Below are 19468 nucleotides of genomic sequence, written 5' to 3'. Positions count from 1 at the left end.
AGAGGCAAACGTGAAATTAAAATCCAAATACTACCCAATATGGTACTATGCAGATTCTCCAATTAAAAGAGCAAAAGGGGTTGCAATAGGTTTGGCAAAGAATATGAGATTTGAGCTACAGGATAGAAGAACCGACCCGGAGGGGAGGTTTTTATTCCTAAAAGGTAGACTTCAGGGGATAGAGTGTACTTTAGCCAATATATACTGCCCTAATAAAAACCCGGAGATATATATGAAGGGTCTGTTGAAAAAATTAATGGAATTCAAAAAAGGGCGTTTGATAGTAGCTGGAGATCTAAATTTCTGTATGGACCCACAAAGGGATAATACCTCTTCTGTGCAGAGAGAGGGGAGTAGGTCTCTGAGAGTTTTGAAGAAAGTGATGCATGAATGTCAACTAGTGGATACCTGGAGAATAACGCATATGAAAGACAGAGACTATACCTTCTTCTCTAATGCACATGAGATATACTCGAGATTAGATTACATCTTAATAGACCATCAACTTATAGATCACCTGGTTAAAATTGACATAGAGACAAGGACGTTCTCGGATCATGCTCCGGTCGTAATGAAAATGGAATGGGGAAGAAGGTGGACTGGAGGATTAGGGTGGAGGTTAAATGAGGTTCTTCTTCTGGATGAGGAGGTAGTTCAGAAAATCGAGAAAGAGATTAAGGTATACTTTAAGGAGAACGAATCAGAGGAAGTATCGATAGCCACAGTCTGGGAAAGCCATAAGGTATTCATAAGAGGAATCTTGATAGCGGCAGGAGCAAGGAAGAAAAAGGAAAGAAGAGAGAGGGTCAGTGGGCTATTAAAAGAAATATTGGATTTAGAGCAGATACATAAGAAGAAAATAACAAAAGATACGAGACAGAAGTTATTGGATAAAAAAGATGAACTAGAGAGATTGATGGATGAGGAGAAGAGAAGAGTATACAACAGGGTTTTGAATGAGAGATATAGATGGGGAGACAGACCAGGAAGATATTTAATGAGAGCTTTGAATAAAAAGAAAAACAGGAACTATATAGAAAAGATAAAAAGCTCAAAGGGGGAGTTGGTCCACTCAAATAAAGAGATTATTAAAGTGTTTACGGAGTATTACAAAAAGTTATATAATATTAGTCCCCAAGGCCCTCTAAAACAAACTCAAGAGGTAATTAACAAAAAAAAGATGACATACTTAAAAAATGCGGGATTACCAAAACTAAGTGAAGCACAGTTGAACTCCCTAGACGCAGAAATTTCCCAGGAAGAAATCAAAACAGCATTAAAAAGCACAGGGGGGGGAAAAAGCCCAGGCTCGGATGGTTATACAGTTAAGTACTATAAGAAATTTAGTGAAGTACTGTTACCCAAACTGGAGAAATATATGAATGCTCTGGGAGGTGGGATGGAAGTGAGGAGAGAATCCCTACAGGCCCATGTAGTGCTTATTCATAAGGAGGGAAAAGATCCATCTCAGTGCTCCAGCTACAGACCTATCTCATTATTGAACACTGACACTAAACTGTATGCAAAGGTGTTAGCAAACAGGTTGAGGGACTTGATGCCTGAATGGATACATGGAGATCAGGTGGGCTTTGTACCGGGGAGAGAAGGTAGAGATAACGGCTTGAGAACCCTCATGCTTATTCAGAAAAGTAGAAAAGGGAAAGCCCCGGTAGTGCTCTTGTCAATTGATGCAGAGAAAGCATTTGATAGAGTGGACTGGGGCTTTATGATGGACAACTTAAAAGTGCTGGGGATAGGCGATAGAATGCGAGAGTGGATAAGTAAATTATATAGGGAGCCTACTGCAATCATCACGGTAAATGGGGAGAGATCAGAACCCATTGGAATGTCCAATGGTACAAGACAAGGCTGCCCACTATCCCCCCTGCTATATGTATTGTCACTCGAACCTTTGTTGTCAACAATAAGAAATAGCGGATCGGTAAAGGGAATTCAGATAGAATCTATAGAACACAGAGTAGCGGCCTTTGCGGACGACTTATTGTTCTATGTGGGGAACCCCCGAATAACTCTCCCAAATATAATGAAGATTCTGGGGGAGTACGGTGAACTATCAAATTTGAAAGTTAATCCAACGAAAACAGAGATCCTGAATATTAATATATCAAAGAACGAAAAAGAAAAACTACAAAAAGAATTCCCCTTTATATGGAGAGAAAAAGAGATAAAATACTTAGGAATAAAACTCACTGCCTCATCTAAGCACCTGTATAGATTAAACTATATCTCTTTGATAAATGAGATCAGGGAAGATTTAAAAAGACTGGAAGGAGGAAATCCATCCTGGATAGGACGTATAAACTTAGTCAAAATGGTAATTATGCCTAAAATACTGTATAGATTTCAAATGGTACCAATTAAAATCCCAGAAGCCTTCTTTAAGATAATGAAAAAAATGTTAACAAGATACATATGGAAGAATAAAAAACCTAGAATAGCATATGAAACATTGAGCAGGACTAAAGAGAAAGGGGGATTGGGTCTTCCAGATGTCAAGAGATACTATAAAGCAGTGGTCTTAGCAAGAATATATGACTGGACATTTAACCATAAGGGGAAAAGTTGGGTAACAATTGAAAACGATCTTAGTGGCACTAGATTGAACCAGACGATATGGGTTCCACCACAGTTTAGGGGAATTAAAGAAAGCACAAGTATCTACACTCTAAATGTTCTTAGGATATGGGACAATTTACACAAAAACATGAAATGGGAATTTAATTCTATATTAATGCCTCTCACAAATACTGATTACTTTCCTCCGGGAAAAAATAAGATATCGGGGAGATGGTTTAGAAAGGAGGATACCCAACTGAGAGATGTTTTGGTGGGGGGGGAATTGAGACCACTTAAAGATGTAATGGAGAATAAGGGAGATATTTTTATTAGAATAGATGAGTGGAAATATCATCAAATGAAATGTTTTATTGGAAATCTTCCGAAACCCTTGAGAGTAAAACAGGAGTGGAATATGTTTGAAAGGTTGTTAGAGACACGAAGGGATGGGAAGCACGGTGTTTCAAAAGTGTATAGAATACTCACAGAATTAGACACAAACACAAAGTTAATCTTTATCACAAAATGGGAAAGAGATATGGGAGTTGGGTTTGACGAAGATAGACAGAAAAAGATGTTTAGATTGATACACGATAATGTGAGTATGAGAGAGGTTGAGGTTAATTATAAGTGTGTGACACGATGGCACATTACACCGAGTGTAGAGCACAAGATGAATGGGGAGGACTCAGATAAGTGTTGGAGAGGGTGTGGAGAGAAGGGCACGGTGTTTCACATATGGTGGGAATGTCCGAAAATCCAGGCTTTTTGGAAGATAATAGTCAAATTGATTAAAGAAATAACTGAAATTGACATAGGGTTAGACCCAACGACGTGCCTCCTACACAATGTAGAGACATCAGTAAATAAATATAAAGACTCAGGTATTTGGTATTTTTTGAATGCGGCGAAAGGGTTGATACCCAAGTTTTGGCGGAGGGCTGAGGTACCAAAGGAGGAAGACTGGATTAATAGAGTAAACCAGATAGGTAGAATGGAAAGATCATATCATATGCAGGAAGATAAGATGAGAGTTTATCTCAGGAGATGGGAAAAATGGGAAAGAGCAGGATTGAAAGAGAAATATAGGAAAATATGAACCAGGATGTTAGCAGAGGAAGAAAAAGAGAGGAAAGGGGAAAAAAAAAGAAAGAAAGGAAGGGGAAAAAAAAGAAAAAAAAAAAAATTTAATAAGCCTCAAGAGAGTAGAATGGGATAGAGTCTGCAGAGGGGGAGGTGGGGGGAGGAGCGGTGGGAAGGGGGGGTAGTGGGATGGGAAAGAAAAGAGTTTTTAGTAAGGGATAGATAGAAATGTTAGAAATGTTTATTTGTATGAAAATTTTTTTCCCTTTTTGGGTTTTTGTAACAATATGAAAAATTTAATAAATATTTAAATTAAAAAAAAAAAAAAAAAAAAAAGGCAAGGCTGGGTCACAAAATATAGACATTTGGGATCTTCCTGTCTTGAGCATATAGAAGAAAATGAGACCCATAGAGGACATGAAGAATAAAGGAAGTGGGCTCAAAGGGTCTCAAACGGGTACGATTAAGAAATATACATCCCAAGGAAAGGTCCCAAGGCGCAAGCGAAAAGGGTGAAATGGAAACTAGTCTGGGAAATAGCCCTAGATTATCATTGGGCATGAATAGTAGCTGTAGTCAACAAATAGCGGATATTATGAAGAAGAGAGAATCTGACAGTGAATTACAAGTACCAAATAAGAAAGAGATGACAGAAATGTTTCAAAGTTTAGAGAAAATGATAAAGCATGACAAAATTAATTAATTAAAATAAATGACAAACATTTTTTTTTTTTTTTTACACAAAGTTGTCATTTTAAATTATTTATTTCTCGCACAAGTCATGCATATATGTGGAATTACACCCCAAAATACATTTTGTTACTTCTACCGAGTATGGGGATAGCACATGTGTGAGACTTTTTGGAAGCCTAGCCACATACAGGAGCCTGAAAGCCAATGACCACTTTGAAAGCCTGAAGGTGCGCAACTTCCTCATTTCACTTCCTCAATACCTATTACAGTTTCGAAGGCCCTGACATGCCAGGATAGCACCAACCCCCCCCCCCAAATGACCCGTTTCTGGAAAGTAGACACCCCAAGGAATTTAAAAAGAGGCATGGTGAGTATTTTGCATATCTCATTTTTTCTCACAAGGTTTTGAAATATAAAAAAAGAATAGAAAAAATGTTTTGTTTTTTTTCTTCATTTTCCAAAAACTTGTGGCAACAAATGAGATCTGCAAAATACTTACCATGCTTCTTATCAAATTCCTTGGGGTGGCTACTTTCCAAAAAGGGGTCATTTGGGGGGGTTAGGTGCTATCTTGGCATTTCAGGGCCTCCGAAACTGTGAAAGGTAGTCTGGAAGTGTAATGAGGAAATAAAGTCCTTTAAAAGCCTGAAGGTGCTTATTGGATTTTGGGGTCCTGTACTTGGCTAGACTGCCAAAACGTCTCTCACATGTGGTACCCCCATACTCGGGAGAAGTAGCAGAATGTATTTTGGGAAATATTTCCACATATACCCATGGCATGTGAGCAGTAAATCATTTAAGTGACAATTTTGTGTATAAAAAAAAAAACATGTAATTTTCCAAAAACTTGTGGTAAAAAATAAATTCTTCTATTGATTCAACATTCCTCTCAGCAAATAGTTTGGGGTGTCTACTTTCCAAAAAGGGGTCGTTTTGGGGGGTGGGGGGCGTTTTATGCCCAGCATTAGAAGTTTATGCCACACATCACTCACTCTTCTAACCACCTGAAGATCAAGCCTTTTCTGACACTTTGGGGTTCATTTACTAAAGCTGGAGAGTCCAAAATCAGACTCCCTTCTGCATAGAAACCAATTAGCTTCCAGGTTTCATTGCCAAAGCTTCATTGAACAAGCTGAGGTTAGAAGCTGATTGGTTTCTATGCAGAAGGGAGTCTGATTTTGGACTCTCCAGCTTTAGTAAATAAACCCCTTTTTGTTCACATGAAAAAAATCAGTATTTTTTGCTAGGAAATTAATTTAAACTCCCAAACATTATGTGTTTTTTTAAAGCAAACACCTTAGTAAATAAAATGGTGGGTACTACAATCTTTTATGGCACATAGTACTCGCGCAGCGATTTTTCAAAAGCAATTTTGTTTTAAAAATACACTTTTTTTACTTTTAATGCACAAAAACACAATATATTGGCCAATTATTTGGCACGATATAAAAGATGATGGTATGCCGAGTAAATGGATATCAAACATGGCATTCTTTAAAACTGTGCATGCCCCGTGCAATGGTGACAAACTGCATACATTTTTAATATCCATAGGCAACATTTTAAAAGCCTTTAAAAGCTACCATTTTAGATTTACAGAGGAGGTCTAGTGTTAGAATTACTACCCTTGATCTGACGTTCATGGCGATACCTCACATGTATGGTGCAACCGCTGTTTACATACCGGCACAGGGTCAACGCTTGTGCACAAAGGTGTGCGTGCATGGGAAGAGGCGAGTTTTTTTGTTTTTTTGTTTTTTTAAGGTTTTTTGATTTTTTTAATAATTTTTATACTATACTTTTCATTTTTTTTTTTTTTATCACTTTTAATGCTATCACAGGGAATGCAAATATCCCCTATAACTACAATGGGCATTGTCATATATTCTTTTTTGAGAAATCTGGGGTCTATTAAGCTCTAGATATCTCCTCTGCCCTTACATTATCTAATCAAACCAAAATCGGTGTGATCAGACGCTTTCCCAATTTACAAATGGCGCTGTTTATATCCTACAGAACTGAAGTGATGAAATTCTCATAGTTTCCGAAGTCTTAGACTATAGAGATAATTGACACCACTCTGGTCTCCAATCAGCTCTATGGTCAGCTGGCAGAAACACTGGCTGCATTCTCAGGTTCCCCCGATGGCACGGGACTGCCCGAGAAGGCCGTGGAAGGCAGCGGGGCATCATATCCCGCTGCTTGTAAAAGCAATCCTTCAGCTAATTAGCCACTAGGATTGCTTTTACATGAAAGCCGATCGCTGGCTGAAAAAAACGATACCAGGATGATGCCTGCAGCTGTAGGCATCATCCTGGTATAACCATTCAAAGTCCAGTGATGTACCAGTACGTCGCTGGTCCTTGTTGGGTGTGTATGCTATGTTCTTTTTTTTTTTTTTTTTTTTTTTTTTTTTTTTTTGTATGCATCCTGTGGACTGAATGAAAAAAAGAGAAGAAATCTCTGCCAGAAAGTGTGTGGTATGCTCACCATTAGAATATACCGCCCTGCATCCACCCACTTTTAATGGTGGGCACACATTAGGTCACACTTTGCCACATGCGCCAGTTCCAAGATTGTACACGTCTAAATAGTGGCACGCTTGAATAAAAATTATCCACGTATAAGTGGTACCCCATATGGAAAAAGGATGACACCAAGTCCCAAACTATCTTGCCACTGCTCCCCATGTAGTCTGGGCATCCGTGGGGTCTGAAGGGGGGTAAGCGTAGAGGCTAAATGCAGGTGCTGGCAGTTGCCGGGGCTGATCCCGCTAACGCTGCATTTTTGGGGACGCTATACTAATGTGAACGCTGGTATAGTGCTGATCAAAGATATTGACCCGTTCAGACACTATACTAGCAATGGAGGTTTATTGTGCGTGCTCCCGGCAATCAAGGGGTTAAATGTTATGACTGGTGTACTGATGGGCAATCTGACGCTATCTGGGAGGGGCGTGAAAACCACAGGAGCACAAATCACGTGTGTTTATATATTTTTATATATGTGTGTGTGTGATTTTGCACACCCATGCCGCCCTGTAGCCCTATTTCTGCTATAGGGCGGTCAGGAAGCGGTTACAGAAGCGGTTTGTGTTACGTCGCTGCATTACTTTAACTGACAAATGCGCGGTCGTGCAACACTGCACCCAAATTAAATTTACATCCTTTTTTTTCCCCCACGAATTGAGCTTTCATTTGGTGGTATTTGATTGCCTTTGTGTTTTTTTTTTATGTTTTTGCGCTATAAAAAAAAGGCTGACAATTTTGAAAAAAAACCAATATTTTTGACTTTTTGCTATAAAACATGTCCAGTAAAAAAATTTTAAAATCAAATTTCATCATAAATTTCGCTCAAAATGTATTCTGCGACATGTCTTTGCTAAGAAAAAAATCCCAATACGTGTAAATTAATTGGTTTACGTGAAAGTTATAGCGCCTACAAATGGAGGGAAAGATACTGGGATTTTTTTTTTATACTAATGGCGGCGTTCAGCGATTTATGGCGGTGATCAGCAATTTATGACAGTGAAACAAACTGACACTGTACTAATGGCACTGGGGAGGAAGGGGTTAACTATTTTTTAGGCACTCGAAGGGTTAACTGTGTGAAGGGAGTGTTTTACTAGTGGGCGGGGGGTGTGTACTTCACAGGAACACACTGATCCCAAGAGCTAAACTCCTCTCTCAGGAACAGTGTGTTAGGAACTGACAGGGAGCAGAGCTGCTTTGTAAACAATGCAGCTGTGCTCTGTGTCACTGTTTGCAATTGCCGGGACCCGGCGGGTATTGACCGGCCGGGACCCGGTGATTAACACCAGCGGCTGCGATCGGCAGCACGGGTAGGGCGGTCGCGTGCCTTGGGCGCGCCCCCTACCTGTTTTGCAATATCACATTTTAAAACATGATATTGCGCAGCGGTGCCACCATGTGGCCATTTTTCTACAGTGGCTGGACAGCAAGCAGTTAAAGGCTTTGAATGTTTTCCTATAAAGTGTTTCAATTGAAAATAACGCCACTCATCCATTGTCGTAAAAACTTCTTTTTTTTTCCAATTCCTTAAGTGATCCTATTTCCTCTCCCACCATTATATCCCTTAATTGTGTATCTTCCTTCTTAATCCACTTCCCTGTTATACCTTCCTTACCTGGGGGGAAAAACTCTGTGGACCCTAAGGGCATTAACAGTGAATAATATTCCCATCCCATCTGTTTGTGTAAAATATCCCAAACTCCTAAAACATGCTAATCCTCTGCTAATCCTCTGTATTGTGGCGTTAACCATACAATTCCACTTAATTTAGTATTACTTAGTATATTTTCTATTTTAACCCAGCTTTTCCCTTCTGCATTATATGTTCAGTCAAAAATCTCCGCCATTATTACTGAGTTATAATATCTTTTTATATCTGGGACTCCCATTCCTCCTCTCTTTATTTCTACATAAAATTTCCTGGCGTATTCTCTGTTTTTTATTCCTCTAAATAAATCTTAATATTTTTTTAATTGATCTAAAGTATACTTCTGGTAGTTTAATTGGTATCATTTGAAGTTTATATAATATTTTTGGAAGAATCACCATTTTTAATCAAATTTATACGACCTATCCATGATGGGGTTCCCCCTCCTAATTTCCTTAGTTCATCCCTGATCTCATTTAATAATGGGATATAATTCAATTTATACAAGTTCTTGGAGGATACAGTTAATTTTATTCCTAGATATTTCAATTCTTTTTCTCTCCAAACAAAGGGAAATTTCTCCTGTAAACTATTTTTCTCTCTATTTCGAAGATTTATGTTTAAAATTTCTGTTTTTGTTGGGTTAATTTTTAAATTTGACATCTCCCCATATTCTTTAAGTGATTTCATTAAATTTGGCAATGTTATCCTTGGGTTTCCCACATAGAACAGCATGTCATCTACATAAGCATAAGCTGCCACCTTGTGCTCCGTATCACCTATCCAAATTCCTTTTATATCTTTATTATTCCTTATTGTAGCCAAAAGAGATCCCAATGATAAAACATAGCAATGGAGACAAAAGGCGTCCCTGTCTAGTTCCGTTGTGCATCCCAAAATACTCTGACAATTCCCCATTAACCATGATTGCTGCAGAGGGTTGACTATATAAGTTCCTTATCCACTCTCTAATTCTAGGTCCCATCCCCAATACTTCCAATGAATTCAACATATATCCCCAATCTACTCTATCAAATGCCTTTTCAGCATCGATAGAGAGTACCACCGCAGGGATTTTCTCTTTCCTACTTTTTTGTATGAGAAACTGAGATCTCAGTCCGTTATCTCTACCCTCTCTCCCTGGGACAAAGCCTACTTGGTCTATGTGTATCCATTCCAACATTAGGTCTTTCAATCTGTTTGCCAGAACTTTTGCATATAGTTTGGTATCTGTGTTTAATAAGGAAATCGGTCTGTAACTTGAACAGTGAGTATCATCTTTACCTTCCTTATGTATGAGAACTACATGGGCTTGTAGGGATTCCCTCCTCATTTCCATCCCCCAATGCATTCATATATATCCTCATTTTAGGTACTAATAATTCTTTATATTTTTTATAATATCTCACTGTGTATCCATCAGGTCCTGGACCTTTCCCAGCTATAGTACTCTTTAATGCTAAGTGTATTTCCTCCTGCATTATTGCTAATGGTAAGGATTTTAATTGCTCCTCACTTAATTTTGGTAATCCTGGCTTTTTTAAGTATGTCTGTCTTTTTTCTATTTTTCCTACTTCACCTTTACTTATGGAGCTGTGGGGGATAATATTATATAGCGTATTATAATATTCTTTAATCACCTTAGCTATATCTTTAGTTGAATACATTAATTCTTCTTTGTGGTCTCTTATTTTCTCTATATAGTTCCTAGATTTTTTTTCTCTTGAGCCCTCATTAAATACTTTCCTGGCCTATCTCCCCATCTGTATCTCTCACATATCATTTTATTGAACACTCTTATCTTCTTCCAGAAATGTATTTAATTCTTTTCTTCTCTTTTATTTATTACCCTCTGCATAATCTCTTTTGTTACTTTATGTTTATGTATCTGCTCTAACTCACAGAGTTCACTAAGAAGCGTGTTTATTTTTTCTCTTCTTTCCCTCTTCTTTTTTGCTCCAATTGCTATCAGGATTCCTCTAATATAAGCCTTATCAGCCTCCCACACTGTTGCTACGGACACTTCCCCATAATCATTTTCCTCAAAAAAAAATTTTTTTTTTTAATTCTTTGATCCACCTCTGAATCCTGGAGAAGTGTCTCATTTAACCTCCACAAGTTCCCCCCGATCTGCTCATTTCCCCATAATAATTGCATTGTGACCAGAGACTCGATAAGTCGATGGACCAGCAATATATAATCCAGTCTTGAATACATCTCAAGTGCAAGAGAATAAAACGTATAGTCTCTGCCATTCATGTGCTTAATTTTCCATATATCTACAAGTTGACATTAGTATATCATTTTTTTCAAGGATTTCAGAGACCTACTACCATCTCTCTGCACAGGGGACGTCATATCCATCTTGGGATCCATGCAGAGATTGAAACCACCTGCCACAATTAAATTGCCTTTTTTGAAATCCATTAACTTCCTCAGAGTAATTTTTAGGAATACCTCCGGTTTCTTATTCGGGCAATAAATATTTGCTAATGTACAGTCAATTTCCTGTAATTTTCCCTTAAACAGAAAACTCCCTTCTGGAACTACCAATCTGTCTTCCAGCTTAAACCTTATATTTTTTGCAAAACCTATTGCCACTCCCTTGGCACTTTTAATTGGGGAATCTGCATAAAACCACATTGGATAATATCTGGAATTTAATTTCACATTTGATTCTTGCACCAAACGTGTCTCCTGTAAACAAAACCACTGAAGAAAATCTATGTTGAATTTCTTTAATTTCTTTCTAATTTCCATCGCCCGTTTTTCTAATTTCTGTATAATTTGGGCATGTTTATCTAGTTTTTTTTTTCCGTCTCCTCCACCCTTGATAATATTTGCCCCAGGTCTTTATGTAATTTTGCCAGTTTCTGTTTTAGGGATCTTTCAAGTCCTTTAAACATTTCTGCTTTAGTAGGCATCTGTGAGCTCTCCTCTTGTTCTTCTACTTTATCCATATCCACTTCTTCTTCCATATGTTGACTACTGTTAGCTATTTCTAGGGATAGTCTGGAACATTTCCCCCCCCCCCCCCCCCGTTTTCCCTTTCACCTCTTACACTTATTCCCTGTTGTCTCTCTGGAGTCTTTCTCCTGTGAGGGTATATATTTTTTAATTGACCCTGTTTGGTAAGCCTTAGGCTCTCCTCCCTTTGATACTTTGTTTTTCATGCTGTCCGGGGTCCGAGTGAGGGACGAGGCGGCTCCATGTACTCTTCTGGGGAACACTGCACTCGACATTTCCCTCACACAATGAGTGGATTGCAGGGGGGGGTTCACCCAGCCCGTTTTCACAGTGTCTCCAGCTGCCACAGTCCTGTGTGCAGGAGGAAGAGAGCCGGCGTCTCCCTTGCTCCAAGAAACGCTGGCCGGCTCCCCTGCTTCCCAGAACTCCCTTGCGGCAGATCACCTGATCGCCTGGTGTCCACTGAGCTGTGGGGAACACACAGTGCTGGGCCGAGAGCACAGGAAGACCCGCCGCGACGGCTGCCACTCCCGGAGGTCCTCGGTCCACGCACCCCACCAGGAAAGCCCCCCTCTCCCCGGCTAGTTTCTCCAGGGCTTCCCGCACATCTCTCCCCTTCTCGGCAGGACACTGGAGGTGCTTGGGAGCCGGGAGCTTTCACATTGAGCTCCCACTCCAAGACATGGTCAGGCTCCTTCCTCCAATCTTGGTGTTTTGAATGTTTTGTTTATAATGCCATTTTTAAGGGTCAGCCCCACAAAAGTTCTAAATGCGGAAACTATGACTGGTTTTCATTCAAATAGCCTGGCAAGGTGTTAATTTGGGTGGGGGCAATTTACATTAGATTAGTTTGGTCCACAATCAAATTGTAGCAATCTTCTGTGAAAATGGGCAAAACATAAATCAAGGGGCATTGTCAAGTTGGCCGTTTCCACCTGAACTCTGGCTTTGGCTGTGAATGGGGGATACCAGGTACTGCTGAATCTGGGGGCTGCCAACCAGGATTTGCAAGCACTTCTGGAAGGCTTCTATGGGCTTTACAGGCTTGTGCCTGAAATCTTGGTGGCTGTGGGACGCTACAAGTGCTACCCACCTCACCAGCTTGTACTGCACTTCTGGCACTCACCTTTTCGCCATGTGACACAGCAGTGCTGTATCAGCTACCTGGGGTCAGGTAAGCCTGATCTTAGCAGGGACCTCTTCCACTTTGTGTGAGCTCCCTGTCAGGTTTCCACTTCTTTCTACAGGTTTGTATCTAAGGGATAATCGCAAGTGCCTTCTTTGTGTTCCCGCATTGTCCTCTGGTCTGCCTCATCTTCTTTCACGTTGACCTCTGGTCTGCTTTCTTCACCTCTTGATGTTCATCACCTTAAAAGAGTATAAAACACAGCAGATTATATGTTCCTTCCAACTATGGCAATATACACAGCTCACTGCTCACAGTTATCAATCTGCCCATTCTGGCTGCAAAATCATTGTAGGGTGCCCACTACTGTCTTGTAATACTCTCAGGCAAATATTTATATCTCCAGTGGAAATAATAAATCTGTGTTTCTCACTATGCTGTCCTGGAAACACTGACCTGTTAACCATCTGATATGACTGGACTGAACTTAACATTCCCAGACACTTGCTTCCACCCATTAAGCAAAGTTGGCCTAACAATCCCATCAGTATCCTCTCTAGGAACCTGCTCCACCTGGAAAAAAATGAAATAAAAGTCAGCAGCTACAAAACTTGTAGCTGCTGACTTTTAAAATACAGACACCTACCTGGCCTTCGGTCCAGCGGGTGCCCACTGCGCATGCGTGAGAAGCGCTGCGCTTTGTGAATGGCCCTGTAGTCTTCTGGGACCTGTCACGTGTCCCACAACACTACGGGGTATTTGGAGCAGAGAGCAGGAGACAGGACAGCTCTAGACAGAGAGCTGGGGACACAGCAGCTTCGAATAGAGGGCGGGAGTGGGAGCTGCCGGAGTTAACTTTTCAGGTGTCCTAGCAGGTGATTGGTTGCTAAGACTGCTGTGTATCCTAGTAACCAATGTCCTACCTCTGCCCTCTTTGATAATGACAGCAGTGGTGGCGGCTGAGGTGAAGAACTGGCTCCTAAATGGCGGAAATATGGTGGTCTGGATGGGACAGTGACTCGGTCCGCATACGGCCCACAGTCCACCATTTAACGAAGGCTGCTCTATAGGCTATCTGTTCATGGATCCTCTACTGAACACAGCAGAGCTGCTATGTGTTAAAATGCCCTAAAATGTTGTAATATCCAGAAGTCCTTTCCAAGAGCTACTTGTTGTTCTTCATCTGGCGTCTATTGGCTTTTACCATTGATCCAAAAATACCATTGAAACCAAAAATCCAATGAACAGCCTATACTCCTTAGGTGAAATAGCCTCGTCTACAAGGCTCTCCATTGTTTGCTGACAAAAGAAAAGCCCTTGAATCTCTGCTGATCCTTAGCTGTAATAGCCTCATCGTCGTCTGTGATTTCTTCCAGCTCTATTTCCTTTTTTTTCAATTTTGTAGTGGTCTGAAAAAGCAAAAGAGAGAGTAATTAGATCCACTAATAAAAGAAATGCCTCTATGACCTATGGGGGCCATTTCCACCTGTATGGGTCATCCAAATCCATTATTGCGAGATGTCAGATATCAGCCACCACTGTGCATAAGCATGGATATGGATTTTCACTATTAGATTTGTGCAGACTCAATTCTGAAAGGGTTTATATTTGTCCCCTTATTTCACTTTACTCACTTTTCCTGAGTCTTCAGTTTGAGAGTCAGACTGAGAGCTCACCTGAGGTGTACCAGTTGCTATCCTCTCAAGGTCACATTTTCACACACTGTCTCCCAGCTCCTGAGTGCATAACAGTAGCAAAGCGATCTGCAACTCCTTCCCCCAGACTCTCAATCTGATGAGTCAGACTCCAAGTAAAGCTAAGATATGAAGTAAAAATGCTGCACAATTATAATAAAGATGAAATTTTCAGATTTTTTCATTAATCTGGTCTTGATTGTTTCCCTTTAAGCACAATGATTCGCTGTCTTACTAACACCCTTTATTGTGTGTGTACAGTGCCAGGCTGGGTGGACTGCACACTTACTGCTGAAATTTCTACTTACCTTCTTTTTTTGTGTAGAAAATGGGGGACTTGTCCCGTTCACATCCAGCTCTTCCCAATTTACGCCATTGAAAAATGGGTGCTGGTTGATGTTGTCAACGTCCACTTTGCGACGACTCTGGTCTTTGCACAGGAGCTGTAGAGGAAAAAGAAAATAGAAAAACATAAGATGGTAGCAATGGCATAAAATGCTAAGAGATTTATTTATAAAGACCTGTAGCTTCTTCTCCCCACAGGTCGCAGGAAATACTCCACATGGCGTTGGCAATTTATATCCTATTAATGAAATGCACAGCGCAATGTGGAGTCTGCGGTGTGTTCTCTGCATCATGCTGCAAAGAATACCTTGAAATGTCATGTGACAAATTTCCTCCACCTCCTAGCTCACTTTTTTTTTACAATCATTAGGATGAATGGGGCTCCAGTTTGTTCAGATCCCTATAGCAAGCAAAGAGTAAACTGCATTTGCAGAGCACACTGACTCATTAGATGAGCCTAAACTTTTCTTATCCCACTGGGACTATGTCACTACTTACCTTTTTCAGTAAATCCAGGAGTTCGGGGTCAGCCTCTTCTGGATAACTTGGCTCCTCATGGCATATGGAATGTTTCACCTTCTTCGAGTCGTCGCCGTCGTAGAATGGGTGATATTTAAAGGCGGTCTCAAACAGAATTATTCCCAGTGAGAAATAATCTGCGATTTGGTTATATGCCTTTCCATCATGCACCTGTAAGAAAATCAGAGAGATTAGGATCAGAGTGACAAATCAGACTGGAAAGCAGAAGCATCTCTTAGAAGAAAGCTTCGCCCAGAAATGTTCAATTTGTAATATTGAATTAATGTAGAAGCAGCGGACACAAGCTAGATATTACACGCTGTCCAGTTTTACTGCCTGTGCACTCAGAAATGTAAGTGCAACCCTCTACCCCTGTTAGACACAACAACAAAGAAGAAAAACAAATTGGCAAAGCAATTTTATCCTAACACGTTCACCTTAAAGAGGAGCTCCACCAAAAAGGGGAAGTTCCGCTTTAAGCCTTTGTTCCCCGCTCCCCATTAAGGATTGGCACCTTTGTGGAGCAGGGGGGGGGGATTTGACAGGTACCCGCCCCCACTTCTGCTGCGATCGCCTAGGCGATGGGAAGCAGAAGTTGTCGTCCTACCCTCCTTCCCAGTAGTTTTCTGGGACACGTGATAGGTCCCAGAAATCTACGGGGCCGTTTACAAAGCACAGCGCTTTTCGCGCATGCGCAGTGGGCACCCGGATGTGAAGCTGCAAACTGTGATAGCCGGGTGCCCACACTGAAGATGCCGGCACCAGGGAGAGAAGACGGCTGGTGAAACCAGCGGTTGAGTACACCGCTGGACCAAGGGACAGTTTTTGTAGCTGCTGACTTTTATTTTTTTTTCCAGGTGGAACTTTGCTTTAAGATGACTGATGTCCTAGATAAAGATTACTTGAGTTCCAAACATTCCTGATCAATGGGACCCCCAGAAGTGGGTGGCTCCTGAGCTAAACTTCCAATCTCACAAAATAACTGAATGTGAGATTTCCGAAGTCTGATCAGGGCAGATAACTGATTTCCTTACATGTCACCCAGTTAGGGGAACCTTAAAGAGAACCTGTCAGCATAGATTATTAAACTTGTCTCAGTTCCAACCTTCTTTCTGTTCTGAAGGCTGCCAGTGTTCAACACCTCCAGGGCACACCAGACCTCCTTAGGGTCACAAAGAGATTTGCCAGCCGTGGAACAAGCACTGCTTCGGGAAGTCATTGGCTGCCTCCAGTGTCAGATGGGACCCTCAGCTGAGACTGGAAAATGCCAGACTGAAAATTTCCCTTTAATCTAGTCAATAATTGACCTATGTGTACAGGTTCTCTTTAATTCACCTCTAATCTGGTTGATAATTGCTCCTTATATACAGGTTCTACTTAAGGCCTAATCTAGTTGATAATTGCCCTGTGTATGGGCACATTGAACCAGCAGATGACTGGTCTTTTACTTACTTCTGGTGCCATATAAGTGTCTGTTCCGGCTCTTTCCTTCACTTTCTTGTTTCTGAACATATTGGTCACGGCTAGACCAAAATCTGCAATTTTCACATGACCAACATCATCTAGAAGGATGTTTTCAGGCTTCAGGTCCCTATGGAGAAAAAGAGCGTTAGCTCTGCAGTTCAGACAATTATCTCCCATATGTCCCAGTGTTACTGATCAATAGAGGGATCAACATTCACAAATCTGCCTTTCCTAGCTGCCCGTAGACAGAATGATTTGATCCAGGAAACAATGGTGTCTTCCCGGGACTGATTACACTGCTACTGCATGACCATTAAACAACCATTTTCATCTGAATTAATCAATCAGTCCTGGTGGAAAATTCAATCAAACCTGACCTAATGGGCCCTCTTCTTTACTTTGTAAGTGAAACATTAAAAGTGATCCAACTTGCGCTCAACCATTCTCTTATGTGAACTGCCAGCAGAAGGGCAGCCACAGACATTGGATGGAGAAGGATGAATGGGTAAGTGTGAGCTCGCCATCGATCTTTTCACAAATAGGATTTAGTAACAGTATAGGTGCTGAGGCAGCAGGAGGGGCAGATTGTAAAAATGATTAGTTTATTCAAGGTACTTACCTGTGCACTACACCTTTCAAATGTATGAATTGCAAACCGCAAAGCAGCTCCACTGCCAGACATCTGATGGTGGTGACGTCAAATGGTTGCTTGGTGGTGATCATCTTCTTCCGCAGGTCTCCTCCACCCAGGAATTCCATAGCAAAAAATAAGTAATTCTGGAGAAGCAAATACAGACAGGTCAGTGAATGAATTCAATAAAAAGGTCAAAATAAAAGCAGCAGAATATTTTCTACCAAAATACACTGCATGACATCTATGTCTGTCTATCGCTGCACAACCCTTGGTAACATGTTTCTGGTGTCTTTCCCTACATCTGACTTATCTCATCCAATTATATTTGAACTTCAGTCAGATATAAACCATCCCTTGATTCCAGTGATGTGTTAAGTAGGGATACCGAGTATTTTCATGAGTACTCGTGAAACTACTCCCGTTACCTTAACTGATACTTTGCGGCACGATTTGCGTTTAATGGATGCAAATTGCACCGCAAAGTTTAGCATGCGATTTGAACAGGAATGCGATTCCTGTCCAAATGGCATGCGGTTTCCCCACTGCTCCTGTGCAAACACACAGGAGCAGTGCAGGAAACCTTCCTACAGGCATTCCATGCTGAGTGTCAGTGGTAGGAGAGGAGAGAGCAGCTGACCAGTCAGATGCCGTCTAGCCCAAGCATTGCGGCAATGAGAGGAAATCCCTGCCACTTTCTCTCCTCTTCTACCACTGATACTCAGCACGGGATGCCTGCAGGGAGGTATACCTGCACCACTCTTATGTGAACTCGGGCTATGACAAGCCTGGGTTCACACAAGAGCAGTGGGGAAACCGTATGCGGTTTGGACGGGAATTGTATTCCTTCTAAAACTGCATGCTGTTCTGTGCGGTGCAATTTGCATCCATTAGCGCAAATTGCAGCGCAAAGAATCGGCACTCAGTATCGGCGAGTACTTGACCGAAAGTATCGGTACTCGTACTTGCTGATAAAAAAACCAGTATCGGTGCATCCCTTGTATTAAGTAAATCAGTAAAATTAGCCAAAGTCATTTTTATATTGGCTTCCCTTCCTCACAGCAGGATTCAAAATAGAAGAGGAACAGGTACCAGTGTGAGCCAGTCAGGCCAGATTGCATTACATAGTATTGCACAATGCAGTATGACGGTTGTCAGTGTAGGGGGCAGGGGAGACCACCAACCACGATTGTGTGAATACATACATGTGTCACATCTGCATATTTCCTGCCTGTCTGGAGTTCAGCTTCAAAAGCGGACAGACAGATGTCATAAAGGAATTTTTTTGTTACTGTATATATTTTCCTAAAATACTTACTTTTGTTTGAAATGCGCCATAGAGGTGAGTACAGAAAGGGCTGCTCTCAACCATTTCCAGTACTTGGCGCTCAATAAGGACGGAATCTGGGTCTTCATCAATTAGAAGCTTCTTGCTGACCAACTTCACGGCCACCAGGAGCTTACTGTCACGATGGGTGGCTGCCACGACCTGTAAGAAAGGGACAGTTAGTATATCATCTTTTCCACATACTCTAGCTGTAACATCATTACTAAACATTCCTCAATTTGTGTCTCTAATTACATTTCTTTTCCTCCTCTTTTTCTGTCATTTGTTGACATATTATCAACCTGCATTAGTGTCCTGTAGACATAACAAAGAGCCTCCATCGGTCTTTTTCATTACAGCAGGCTGATTCGTAGGTGTCATACCCCAAAACGACCAATCATAATTCACTCTGCAGAAATCAGACTTGTACATGGTTGATTCTGACTGCTTGCTGCACACCCTACCTAGTCCAAACTAGGTAAACCCCAACTATTCCACAAATGCTCCCTCTCCCCTCCTCCTACTTATTCTGACTAACCACTGGTAAGGACAGAATTAGCTCTCAAGATTATCCTGTTCACACATATGTGGTTTAGAAACTGTTCCCATAGAAGTCATTAGCCTGTAATCCGCACCTGAACCAGACCACACTGCTCAGAAATCCTACATGACTCTTTTTCAAACCGCACTGAAGCCGTACCACCAGTGCCCCATAGGAAGAAATGTTATTTCACATGTCATGCAGATTGGATGTGGTTCAGACCGCATCCAATCCACATATATGTGAACTGGCACTAATACAGTGATCAATGCTAAACATATACACTATTACTGTATTACTGACACTGGCTGGGAAGGGGTTA

At 41.1% G+C, this 19468-nt stretch overlaps 1 protein-coding gene across 1 annotated transcript in view; it reads right to left on the bottom strand.

The window, feature by feature from the left end:
• Positions 1–18887, bottom strand: part of LOC149455949 (protein kinase C delta type-like) — a 30015-nt gene extending 11128 nt beyond the window's left edge. The window contains exons 1-6 of the mRNA XM_089685723.1: positions 18597–18887; positions 17267–17424; positions 16636–16774; positions 15163–15354; positions 14628–14762; positions 12626–14034 (exon numbers count right to left, since the gene is read on the bottom strand). Of these exons, the coding sequence (XP_089541849.1) occupies positions 13903–14034; positions 14628–14762; positions 15163–15354; positions 16636–16774; positions 17267–17424; positions 18597–18836 (996 nt within the window). The 5' untranslated portion in view covers positions 18837–18887 and the 3' untranslated portion in view covers positions 12626–13902. The remainder of the gene's footprint in view (positions 1–12625; positions 14035–14627; positions 14763–15162; positions 15355–16635; positions 16775–17266; positions 17425–18596) is intronic.
• Positions 18888–19468: the final 581 nt, after the last annotated feature.

Source organism: Staurois parvus, unplaced genomic scaffold, assembly GCF_062004578.1.
Source record: "Staurois parvus isolate SC_StPar_1 unplaced genomic scaffold, SC_StPar_1.0 ptg000381l, whole genome shotgun sequence".
NCBI lineage: Eukaryota > Metazoa > Chordata > Amphibia > Anura > Ranidae > Staurois > Staurois parvus.
Note: the sequence above shows the minus strand (reverse complement) of the source record. Positions and strands in the feature narration are given on the sequence as shown.